This window comes from Diprion similis, chromosome 7 (genome assembly GCF_021155765.1).
Source record: "Diprion similis isolate iyDipSimi1 chromosome 7, iyDipSimi1.1, whole genome shotgun sequence".
Classification (NCBI taxonomy): Eukaryota; Metazoa; Arthropoda; class Insecta; order Hymenoptera; family Diprionidae; genus Diprion; species Diprion similis.
This window is the reverse complement of record NC_060111.1, coordinates 3,647,351-3,659,313: the sequence shown is the minus strand read 5'-3', so window position 1 is coordinate 3,659,313 and position 11,963 is coordinate 3,647,351. Positions and strand designations below refer to the sequence as shown.

Genomic DNA, 11,963 nt, shown 5'->3' with positions numbered 1-11,963 from the left:
GTATCTATAAGCTCGTGCGTGAAGAATATTCTTCACAGAAATACGTCCTCCTGGACTTTGAATTGTCATTAAAACGTCTGGAAGTGATAACTTCCGTCTTTCGCGTTTTTTTCAAACGGATCAGTTAGTCTGTCTGTCATGGGGCATCCATTTTTCCATCCACTTGTAACGGGATTGATCATGCTCGTGATTCTTCTTCGATTCACCGAATGACTCCAAGAGTCGGCAATTAGACAACAAAACCCAAAACAAACGGTGCTATCAGTTAATCAGTTCGGAATTACCATCCTAACGACCATGTTTACAAATAATTTTAACAGCCCAGTCCATAAACGACAATGACGGAGTGTTTCAAGTCTAGATACGTTATTTTTTCCATCAGTCAAATGATCTACTCGCTCGCTTTAGCCGATTAACAAAACCACCTAGAGCCCAATCGCCAGAGATGATAAACGAACCGCAAACGGACGTGCAGATGTAATACGCACAGTGTGCGCTCGTCAGAGAATAGATAGCAGAGTAAAACAATTTTCAAGATTTTTTAACCCCTCGTCGATTGCTGGTCATAATCGACGAACGAGTTATCGAAACAAAGAGGAGACGTTGCCTTCCCAAGTTCACCGTTCGGCCGTCATCGTCACGCGTACATCCAGCGCGCTGGACCATTTAATCGGCAACGGTCACAGGTCAGACCAAAGAGATATCTGGTGCTCGACGTCGCCTCGGTCTGCAGTTGCTCGCAAGTATCTCGTCCGTGCAACACGATCAACCCCTCGAGAAGCTTCGGTAGTTTCTTCTGGATTCCAAAGTTGCATTCTGATCTGCAGGTAAGGATCCTTCATTTTTCACCTACCGATCACTGTGGAAACAAATTTTCGATCATGTTGCAGGATGACCCGGCCAAACGTGAGGAGGCGGCATTCCGAAATATCGCAGTTGGAGTCGGTCGTTAAAATATCGAGCTTACCGATCGTCGAAAGCGGGATACACATTGCTGGGAACGTTTACTACAAGATCAAGGTACAAGATCCTGCCTAATTTTTCTATTCTACTTCTAATGCCTCTGCGATTTATGAGTCCGATTTGCGCCTGTTACGTTTTCGTCTTAAGGTGTTGCAGTTACCGTCAGACTATTCTTACAAGCTATATTTAATCCATGACGCATTTTTGAACTTTGACCAGTTGCGCAAGTCGTAATATCCCTCTCTGAATATATATTGAACTAGTATTACCAACTGGCAGTACGAACACAACATGCACATCGCGGTAGACATTGCAACTGCGACAAGTTCATATCGCGGGATATTTTGTCAAGTCAGAGGAAACGGGAATTGTTGTGTCTCTATATATTAACAAGACCCTCCTCTTCTACAAAACACGTTTATCTATGTAATTGTCGTTCCAAAGCGTTCAAATTCTCTTGTGAACTGGAGTCTCGATACTGCCGAGCAATCTCTAGCTGCGGCAACAGCTTCGGCAAAACCGGCTCTCCTTGTGCTGAATGGACCGATATCAACGATTGATCAGCTTCTCTGCAAGGGGATAGACATCGTCGAGCAGAGAGTGCCGGCGCTGAATCTTCCGCCACAGCTCGTAAGATTCAACAAAATGAATAAATAACATTGATCTCGATCGATTCCACATCATTATTCGTTATCCTTTGTACAATGTGGCTCAGTAGGGTGGTTCATTTTTTTAAATTTATATTTGATGACAAATACGTTAATGTAACAAAAGTCTAGTTTTTAAATGGTTTTTTTTTCTCATAACAGAGTACAAAAAGGAGAACTTTTTTAATAGTAGGACGTAAAAGATGTTCTTTTTTACATAAAATTCTAAACTTCCAAGCAGATGTACGACAATACAAAACAATTCGTGAGCAAGCGATTGGTCAAACCAATGTTGATGCGGGCTGGAAGCGTTAAGCAGATGGGCAGCGACGCCGCTAACCTTGCTGCGGACAGACTAGACGGCGCCCTGACCGTCGCCGAGGAATACGTCGATCGCTACTTGCCCGCCGACCCCTCGGACAAGACCGCAGATGGTAAGAATCCAACCAGCAGCACAGTCATAGGGCTCCGTGACCTCGGACATTCTGTTCAACACGACATTTTACGCTTGCTTGAAGGCACTTCGGACCGCAAGATCCCCACCGAGGGGGTCAGCAAGACGGCAAGGACGATACACCATGGGGCTCGATTCTCAAGGAAACTGCAGCGTCGGCTGACGCGTCGCACCCTCGCCGAAGCTCGTGCCCTTAAGGAGCAAGGGACGGAGTGCATCCACGTCCTTCTCTACGTCGCAGAGTTGGTGAGTGACCACGATTTTGTAGGTTGGTACGAAGGTCCGTAGACAGACAAGCTGACAAGAGAAGGTCCTTGCGTGAGGAATTTTCCGTAGGAATAAAAAAAAAAAAATCTACGCACTGTACTCAAATTGGAACAAAAGTGGCGCTCGTCTGTCTACGGACTTTGGTTGGCAGTAGCGTCCGAGGAGGAAGAGGATGTGACATGTTGACTCGGGAATTGCAGATCGCAACTGACCCGATACTGGCGCTACAAAAGGCCCGGGAATTGTGGAAGGCGCTCAGTCTTCCTGAACCCGAAAATCAGGCCCGTCCTGCGACTCTGGAACAGCTTCTGGTTCTTTTGACCAGGGAATCAGCTCGCCGGGTCGTTCATCTCGTTAACGGAACGGCGACGGTTGCGTCAAGAGCGCCACGACGAATCGCTCGAATCTTAGTCCGGACTTCGCATCAGCTTCTAGACGCTGTTGAAACCACGTTCAAGGTGAAATACCATAACTAAGCATCATTTGGGTATATTTTCAGATTATTCGATATTTTAACCGGCCATACTACAATTTGATAGTAATCTCTAGTACAGAAACATAAAAATAAAAAAGGAAATAACAATCGAGAGGAAAAAAGAAGTACCATTCGTTGATAGTAAACGGTTACGTTAAAAGCTCTTTGAATTAAAAAGTTATCGGTGTAATTTGAGGAGTGGATTATTGTACGTATTTGTCTGTATGAGTTTCAATGAAGTTGGCTAAAAAGTTCATCTCTGATTGAAAAGTTGTGTTTGTTTTATCAAAAACTATCTGAAAGGCTCAGAACTCCATCATTGTCTTGGAATGCTGAGTGTGAACTGAGTCATTCAGTTAATTGCAGGTGAAAGAAACACGGCTGATATTAGCCCAGGAATTTTAGACATAAATACGGCTTCTGTTAAAAAAAAATCGGAGCTTCCATTTTTTTTTTCATCGCTTCATTTTGATGTTCTGAAAAACATATTGAAAATCAAGAACGAGATCGCGTTGGCGTTAATAAATATTCAAGGTCAAGGATAAACAAATCGTCCATTGTACTTAAAAAACGAATAAGACGTGTTTGGTGCAAAATTTTTTCAGTTTCAGTTTTAATAACCACCTTGATTGGTCTCCGAGCCAGAGGAAGTGAGATATTCGCAAAAAACCGAATTTGTTAACCCCTGATCTTGAATATTTATTAACGCCAACGCGATCTCGTTCTCGATTTTCAACATATTTTTCAAAACGTCAAAATGAAGCGATCAAAAAAAAAATTGAAGCTTCCTTTTTTTTTTTGAACAGAAAACCGAAAAATTCCTGGAGTATATCGGCTTGATAAGAATCAGCCATTGAGCCTGCAGTGATCGACTTGACTTATATATACCGAGTCGTAAATTCGAAGCTACCTTATCAATCATGTCTGCATATTTAGGTACGATAAAGCTGTTGGTATGTTTTCGATCTGATTGTGAACGTTTATTTATTCTTATTCAGATGTTAACGATTAACAACAACCGCAGCAACGCTCTCCCTCAGGCTTCTGCCATCCGTGCATCCATCTTCAGGCTTCTAGAATTCTACGGTTCTACGACTAACATTGCACTGGTAAGTAAGATTGCTGCGGATGACTCGTGGCCTGAATGATTTTACTCTCGATTGTATAATTTGAAAATCAGTGATTCGCGAACGGTTGTTTATAATCTTATTTCATTCTGGTGACTTCTTTTCTTTTTTCATAGGAACAATTTGCTGCATTCCTGGCCGGACGTCCGAGTTCTGAAAAGGTCGTGAACGTCCAAAACCGCCAACAAAATCACAATAATCACGTTATCGTTACCACTGACGTTTTGGCCAACGGTGCCGAGTAGAATCGTGGCTTACACATTCATCCTTTCGGAAGCTTTTTTTTATACATAAATTTGACATTGAGCATTTCGGAGAGAAACTTGACCTCTCTGAAATCCTCAGGTCTATTCTGAAGGGCTGTTATTATCTTGTCTTTCTACGTTGCTTGCTGCTAATTTGTTCATAGTGCTAAAGTAAGTCTTGGGTGATATTGCAGATTTTTTTTTATTTAGTTTCACAGTAAATTTTTCACAAAACCGTCGATCACTGGAGTTTCACACTCCTTTTCTATAATCGGTTTCTCCTTTGACTCACGATTGTATAATCTGTTGATGAAAGTGACTGTGGATAATTCAAGCGATGCAAGTTCTGCTACACGAACTTCCACTCACTTGAAGCTTATCAACTACGCGTATGAATAGCTCGTAGATACGTAGTCGATATGAATATAAGGAGGGGGAAAAGTAGATAACGAACCCGAAGTAAAATGTCCCGAGAGTATATTCTAATCAATAAATGCAAGACGTCAAAACGTTGTTTTTAAAACTGCAACGCCTTCTGGCTTTCACTTTTCTTTCTTCCTTGTATTTACTATCGCAAATTGTGAATTAAATATATTGCGTAGGTGCTGAGATAATTAGTACACATGATACAAGGGATGGGAATATTGAAATCGTTAGGGACTGAGAATAAATTCTTTCACCATATTTATTTGTTCTTTATTATTTTCCAACTCGTTTTTCGACGAATTGGAACAAGAGGCGATTATTAATTCATTAGTGCCGAAGTGACCTAGATCTGAAAATCCTCTATTTCGATTCATTATCTAATTGACGTATATCAACTTTTGCACTTGTGTAGTTGCGATAGAAATTTTCCCGACTCATTCTTGGGTTTAAATTCTCGATCTAAAACGGCGGTTGCAATACATTGTCATGCCTGTAATCCCGTACGTATTTATCGAGGCCTCAGACTTTGTCCACCAGATAGTGAGATCCAGTTACACCAACACCACTTTCAGCTTGCCGGATGTACGTGCACATTCAAACGCATCCGGAGTATCCTGACAGAGAAATAAGATGACGAGTGTAAGACTCGATGTGGGTACAAAGTCTTTTTACCATGGTTGTGCAGCGAATTAACAACCATTTCTGCAATTTTATAAATAAGTGGTTCATTTACACGTAATACTTTCCTGAAAACCGACAAATCGAATTCTTTCGGTTCACCTTGTATACAGATAAACTTCTCTAGCATCATTCTACATCACTTGTCATTTATAATTGCATATTATCCCATCCAAACTCCAATCGCAGGAACCTATCTTGTTAAAAAAAAAGACAATTTCTGGAAAGATCATTTATAATCTCGCTTCTTACATCAGACCTCAGTAACCATCTAAGGAGGCCGAGTTGTCGTCTAATATATGTAATGATAAAGGCTGAAAGGTCCGCGGTTTATCATAAATTACGGCTGATAGGAAAGCTTGTCGCCACAGCGCAGCGAGGAGTCGGAGACTCCAGACTTTTTGATTTTGTAAGACTAAGAGCCCAGACAGAAAATATCGCCGACGCAGGATGAGAAGTAATCGAGTCTAGGTTCTCCGCTATCGCATCTAAATAGGAGTGTCACACACAGAGCGATGAAATCCGTTCCAACAGAATGTGGTCGCTGGGCTCGCTCACCTTCAGCGTCGTCATATGATGGACGACGATAACATCGGGCATGTATTGTCCCCGAGGCTTCCTTGGCAAGTCGAACTTTGTACCCGTGGTCTAAATTGTCTGCGAGTAGACCGCAACCGCTGGAAAGGATCGCCCCAATCTGTTCTCTGATTAGCTCATTCAAATTCTGTCCGCTGTCGCGCATGCTCGTTCCATCTTATAAGCGTACAGAGTGCCGAGCCCCTCGTATTCTCCGTGCTGTTGCGATACTGTTCACGTGTTCCTCGTTAAAGCGTATCGTATTACGTAAGTACCGCTACGTGGTTTATACCACCTTGATATATTAGCATAATCACTGATATTGCATGAACGTGAGCATGCAATTTACGTTCTTTAATAACGGGATATCATTAATTTTTATCAAGCTTCAATACTCTTATCCTTTTTTCAACACGTTTTCATTAACGTTCCTGTTTCAAATCAGTTATTCGTCGCATTACTTTACCGGTATACTGTATATCGTTATTGTGGTAATTTATTTCTCGCTATATCTATTTACTGCGAAGAAATGTGATAAATAAATTGAAAAAATTAATAATTCAATTTCTCATCAAATTATAATTATCCTTCGAAGCAGATCCACGAACACCTCGAACTTTATTAGTACAAATACGTTTATCATATATTCGTGTTAGAGTCGTAAACGAAGTGTCACCGATACGAGACGAGGATTATCTCAAAGTCGCACTTTGTTTTTCACCGCAAATTCTATGGTCGTCTCTCTCTCTCTTTCTCACACTCTCACACACGTGCGCGCACACGTATTGAAATACGTGAAGTATGAGGTAAATATTTTCGTAAATAATATGCGCCATGCCAGAGGGTATGTACAGATACCGAGCCGATACTGTAACACTCATGATCAAGTTGTATGTGTGATGTGACATCTTGGCAAGCCTCAGGTTAACAGATAAAATGAATTCTCTGATTAGAACTTTCACGATGGTGTCCGAGACGGTTCAGCTACCTCAAATAGAATTGTTCAACCGAGTATTGGGGCTGCCGATGATCGAGTTTGCGCTGACCAAGTCGGCTTCGACGTACTCTCGAGTTAAGGATTCTCACCAGCTGGTGTATTGGGCACTTTCGAGTGCCGAGGCGTCCCTGAGCAATGCGACAAACCAGGCGGTTCCAATTGCAGCTCCGATCGCGAAGAGACTTGAGAATTCGATTCATCTGGTTGACCAGACGCTGTGCAAAGGACTTGACAAGATCGAAGAGAAGGTCCCAATGGTCAAGGAGAAGCCTGAAATTGTAATTACGGAAAACTTGAGTCTACCTTTCTTTTTTACGAGTCATTTCAACGAGACATTCACCCCCTTTTCGACGATTCTAGATCCTCGAGTCAGCCGTTGGACTCGCGATGAGGACCGTCCAGCCGGCAGTATCGCGGATTTCATACGTCAACGACCTCTTCTTGACTCAAGCGGCCAGTCTGAAGACCCTGAGCTGGAACAAGGCGAACGACATCCTTGGGACTCAGGTTGGAACAGTGGCGCTTCAGGGATTCGATAGCACCGCTGCGGTTGCTGACAAGTTGATCGACCATTATTTCCCGGCTTCTGGAGTAGAGGAGGATACAGGTGAGTTTTTATGTCTGCATAGTTACTCTCAAGTAGAGCATCAGACCTCAGGAGCATAATTTGGGGCGGGGTTTAAGTTCTGAATTTGAAAAGTTCCGAAAGCGTCAAATTTCGAGATTTTTCGAGGTGAAATTTCAAGTAAAGAAATCAAACTTTGACGATACACAATATTTCGAACGGTTCAAAACCCAACGCTCAAAGTTTCGAAAGGGAAAAATTCCGGGAGGACAAAATGCCGAGAGGGCAAAACTGCAACAAGTCCAAGTGCCGAAAGTGTGAAATTAAAAAAGTTTGAAAATCTAACTAAAACATCAAAATTCCGAATGATCGACCATTTTCACTTCTCTGAATTTCTCATTTGATGAAATTCCACCATTTTGATCTTTCTTTGTTTTGGATTTTCATTTTTTACGTTCGCATTCCTGGTAATTCTGATTTTGAAACCCTGCCATCGAAACTTTAGAAGTGTAGGATGAAAATTGCTATTTCATGCAGAAATACACAACTGGTTTCGTTAGTCAGGGTATTCCACTCATTGAACTGATGATATAATTGATTTTAATCGTTGCGAAGAACGGCTCAAAAACTGAAACTACGAATCAGAATCTCCGTATTTTGGATAAAAGAAACAATTCTGTAGAAGTTTCAACAGAATCCGTAATTCCTAGGCCTGATACTCTCCTTGTCAGTGATAACTTTTTGGTTGTTTGACAATTACATTTTTTTATCGTCTTTTTTGTGTTTCCGCGGATGATTTCAGTTCCGGTTTCGTTGGAAGAGGACAAATTACTGCATACTCTGCAGACTGTCGGGCGTCTATCCAACAAGGCTGCTCGTCGGGTTTACGCGAGTGTGAGCCAACGCCTCAAAACTCTAGGCACCGATGATTTGAGAGAGTACGTGAGTCACATTGTCACAATTCTGCATCTGAACCAGTACCTCAACGCCATTAATGACAAAGTCCAGGCGATGACGGGACCGAAGGAGGAAGCGAGCATATCTACTACATCCCAGAAATCCTTATAATTGACATGTTTTTTAAATTTTCATTTACATTTCTTTTTCATTGCCAAAGTTCACAATTTGAAAGAAATTTCTCAGAGCGATGTTCTCTATTTATGTAATATTTTTATGTCAACTAGTGTAGAATGTTATTGTCTCATCTGTCTTTTTATTACTGTTAGTCTACAATTATATTTCTAACATAATATTTCACGTGGATTTCTAATATTGTGATTTCCATTTATGATAGCGTTGAGAAGTGTTCAAATTTGTGAAACCGAGTTTTTCGAGCTTTCTTGATGACAATGAATAAAAGTTAAAGAATTTTTCATACGATAAATATTGATTTGATAGTGCTTTTTCCTATCCTCAAGTAACAATCAGTATATATAGAGAGCAGAAAAACAATGCTGAAAAAAAATCTTCTAGCCTCAAAGATATCGGAACTGCATGGATTCGATTTTCACAACAATATCAAACACTTTTGAAGTATTTGAATGAATCTTTACACATGGTTTGTTGGCGTGATTGTTCGTGATAAAACGATTGGACATGAGATTTGCTTGTGAATACGACTTCTGTAATTGAATGGGCGCATGAATGTGGTGATCGTACGATTGTTCTGCAAGTCTATATTACATGAATGTCTATATAGGTTAGTGTGAGTGAGAAAACCCAGGTCAATATATCACACACGAGTATTTGTATTCAAATAGAATTTCCCCGATCTGATCATTTGTCATTATCATGATTCACCTCATAACTGAGCTTCGACAAGTATTAAAGGCTCCAATTTATAAGCAGCCTGATGTGCATCTATAGGTAGAGGGCAGAATAACGGGCCAGCACACTTTCGAAAAGAGCTCCTGCGTTGTTGCATCACCTGATTGCAGAAAAACTTATTCATTTTGAATTCGGGTAGGCTGAAAGTGTATCCAACCCTGATGAAGTCACGGAGAGTCAGAATCGCCAACTCCTGCGCAGCGGTGTTTAGGTGATAATATAAGCAGATTTTGTCTAAGAATTGGGGATTTTTCAAATCGATCAACGTCAAGCATTATTGTGTGCGTTTATAGTAAGCAAGCAGGTAGGTGTAGCTGGACCATTATCAGTCCTTCGAGTTTGATTGATCTGGATATAGTGATGTGAAAAAATAAGACCATTTATATTTTGGAGGGAATTTATTTGTGAAATATAAATAACGTTGAAGAAAGCTTATTGCGAACGTGCGCCGATGTGGTTTGATGAGTGCATTCGATTGCGCAAGGTCTAATCTCGCTGCGAACAGCAGGTCAGAAGTTACAACCAGATACATAATAATTTGCTTCGAACTTGCTATGCTGAAAATCCTTTCCTGATTTTTCCTGCTGCAAGCATCGTCTGGGAAAATACAGCGAAAAAATGAAGATTTCCATCGTCATTTCTCTACAGTTGATCCATTGCAATTTTTAATGTGTTTTCTGAGTTCCTGAGGATCCGATGACTCTGAAAAACTCATACGACTCAATTCCGGAACAAAGGATTTTTTGGCCGGAGAAAAACTTAAGGCTGACGTCTGTGCGTTTTTGGTGAAAAATTTCGACGACATTGAAAAGTGCTGCGATTGATTCTTTGGAACACTATTCCGACGTGATTTTGCAGGGGAAATCGATTTATCGCAGTCCCAATGCGCTGCGAGCAACACCTGTAAAGTTACAGACGGAAAACTGCAGATTTTCATCGTCATTTCTCTGCTGTTGGGCCGACGCTATTTTTCATGTGTTTTCTGAGTTCCTGGGCGTCGAATTAGTCTGAAAAGCGTCATACGGATCGATTCCCAGACAAAAGATTTTTCGGACAAAAAAAATTCAAGGCTAACCCCTTTGCATTTTTGGCGAAAATTTCGACGACTTTGAGAAGTGCTGCAATTAATTCTTCAGGGTACTATTCCGACGTGATTTTGCGAGAGGAATCGATTAATCGCAGTCCCGATACGCTGCGAGCAACACCTGCGAAGGTACAGCCGAAAAACTGCAGATTTTCATCGTCATTTCTCTGCTGCTGGTCCTAGGCTATTTTTCATGTGTTTTCTGAGTTCCTGGGCGTCGAATTAGTCTGAAAAGCGTCATACGGATCGATTCCCAGACAAAAGATTTTCCGGCCAAAAAAAATCCAAGGCTAACCCCTTTGCATTTTTGGCGAAAATTTCGACGACTTTGAAAAGGGCTGCAATTATTTCTTGAGGGTACTATTCCGACGTGATTTTGCGAGAGGAATCGATTAATCGCAGTCCCGATACGCTGCGAGCAACACCTGCAAAGTTACAGCTGAAAAACTGCAGATTTTCATCGTCATTTCTCTGCTGCTGGTCCTAGGCTATTTTTCATGTGTTTTCTGAGTTCCTGGGCGTCAAATTAGTCTAAAAAGCGTCATACGGATCGATTCCCAGACAAAAGATTTTTCGGCCAAAAAAAATCCAAGGCTAACCCCTTTGCATTTTTGGCGAAAATTTCGACGACTTTGAAAAGTGCTGCAATCAATTCTTTAGGGTACTATTCCGACGTGATTTTGCGAGAGGAATCGATTAATCGCAGTCCCGATACGCTGCGAGCAACACCTGCAAAGTTACAGCTGAAAAACTGCAGATTTTCATCGTCATTTCTCTGCTGCTGGTCCTAGGCTATTTTTCATGTGTTTTCTGAGTTCCTGGGCGTCAAATTAGTCTAAAAAGCGTCATACGGATCGATTCCCAGACAAAAGATTTTCCGGCCAAAAAAAATCCAAGGCTAACCCCTTTGCATTTTTGGCGAAAATTTCGACGACTTTGAAAAGGGCTGCAATTATTTCTTGAGGGTACTATTCCGACGTGATTTTGCGAGAGGAATCGATTAATCGCAGTCCCGATACGCTGCGAGCAACACCTGCAAAGTTACAGCTGAAAAACTGCAGATTTTCATCGTCATTTCTCTGCTGCTGGTCCTAGGCTATTTTTCATGTGTTTTCTGAGTTCCTGGGCGTCAAATTAGTCTAAAAAGCGTCATACGGATCGATTCCCAGACAAAAGATTTTTCGGCCAAAAAAAATCCAAGGCTAACCCCTTTGCATTTTTGGCGAAAATTTCGACGACTTTGAAAAGTGCTGCAATCAATTCTTTAGGGTACTATTCCGACGTGATTTTGCGAGAGGAATCGATTAATCGCAGTCCCGATACGCTGCGAGCAACACCTGCAAAGTTACAGCTGAAAAACTGCAGATTTTCATCGTCATTTCTCTGCTGCTGGTCCTAGGCTATTTTTCATGTGTTTTCTGAGTTCCTGGGCGTCAAATTAGTCTAAAAAGCGTCATACGGATCGATTCCCAGACAAAAGATTTTCCGGCCAAAAAAAATCCAAGGCTAACCCCTTTGCATTTTTGGCGAAAATTTCGACGACTTTGAAAAGGGCTGCAATTATTTCTTGAGGGTACTATTCCGACGTGATTTTGCGAGAGGAATCGATTAATCGCAGTCCCGATACGCTGC

At 41.5% G+C, this 11,963-nt stretch overlaps 2 protein-coding genes across 5 annotated transcripts; both read left to right on the top strand.

Moving 5' to 3' along the window:
- Window positions 1-609: 609 nt before the first annotated feature.
- LOC124408258 (lipid storage droplets surface-binding protein 1-like) lies at window positions 610-4,707 on the top strand. Of its 4 annotated transcripts, XM_046885085.1 has the most exons (8): window positions 613-827; window positions 891-1,020; window positions 1,408-1,593; window positions 1,849-2,044; window positions 2,129-2,310; window positions 2,532-2,789; window positions 3,805-3,915; window positions 4,050-4,707. In XM_046885085.1, exons 2-8 carry the CDS (start codon window positions 892-894, stop codon window positions 4,176-4,178), a joined length of 1,191 nt encoding a protein of 396 aa, XP_046741041.1. In that variant the 5' UTR covers window positions 613-827; window position 891; the 3' UTR covers window positions 4,179-4,707. The 4 variants fall into 4 exon arrangements, with proteins under 4 accessions (XP_046741042.1, XP_046741039.1, XP_046741041.1 ...); XM_046885083.1 differs by having other exon boundaries at window positions 611-827; window positions 1,849-2,310; XM_046885084.1 differs by having other exon boundaries at window positions 1,852-2,310.
- A 1,233-nt stretch (window positions 4,708-5,940) lies between these two features.
- LOC124408259 (lipid storage droplets surface-binding protein 2-like) lies at window positions 5,941-8,609 on the top strand. The gene is made up of 4 exons (XM_046885087.1): window positions 5,941-6,125; window positions 6,812-7,133; window positions 7,216-7,462; window positions 8,223-8,609. The coding sequence occupies exons 2-4, from the start codon at window positions 6,822-6,824 to the stop codon at window positions 8,486-8,488; spliced, it is 825 nt and encodes a 274-aa protein (XP_046741043.1). The 5' UTR covers window positions 5,941-6,125; window positions 6,812-6,821; the 3' UTR covers window positions 8,489-8,609.
- Window positions 8,610-11,963: the final 3,354 nt, after the last annotated feature.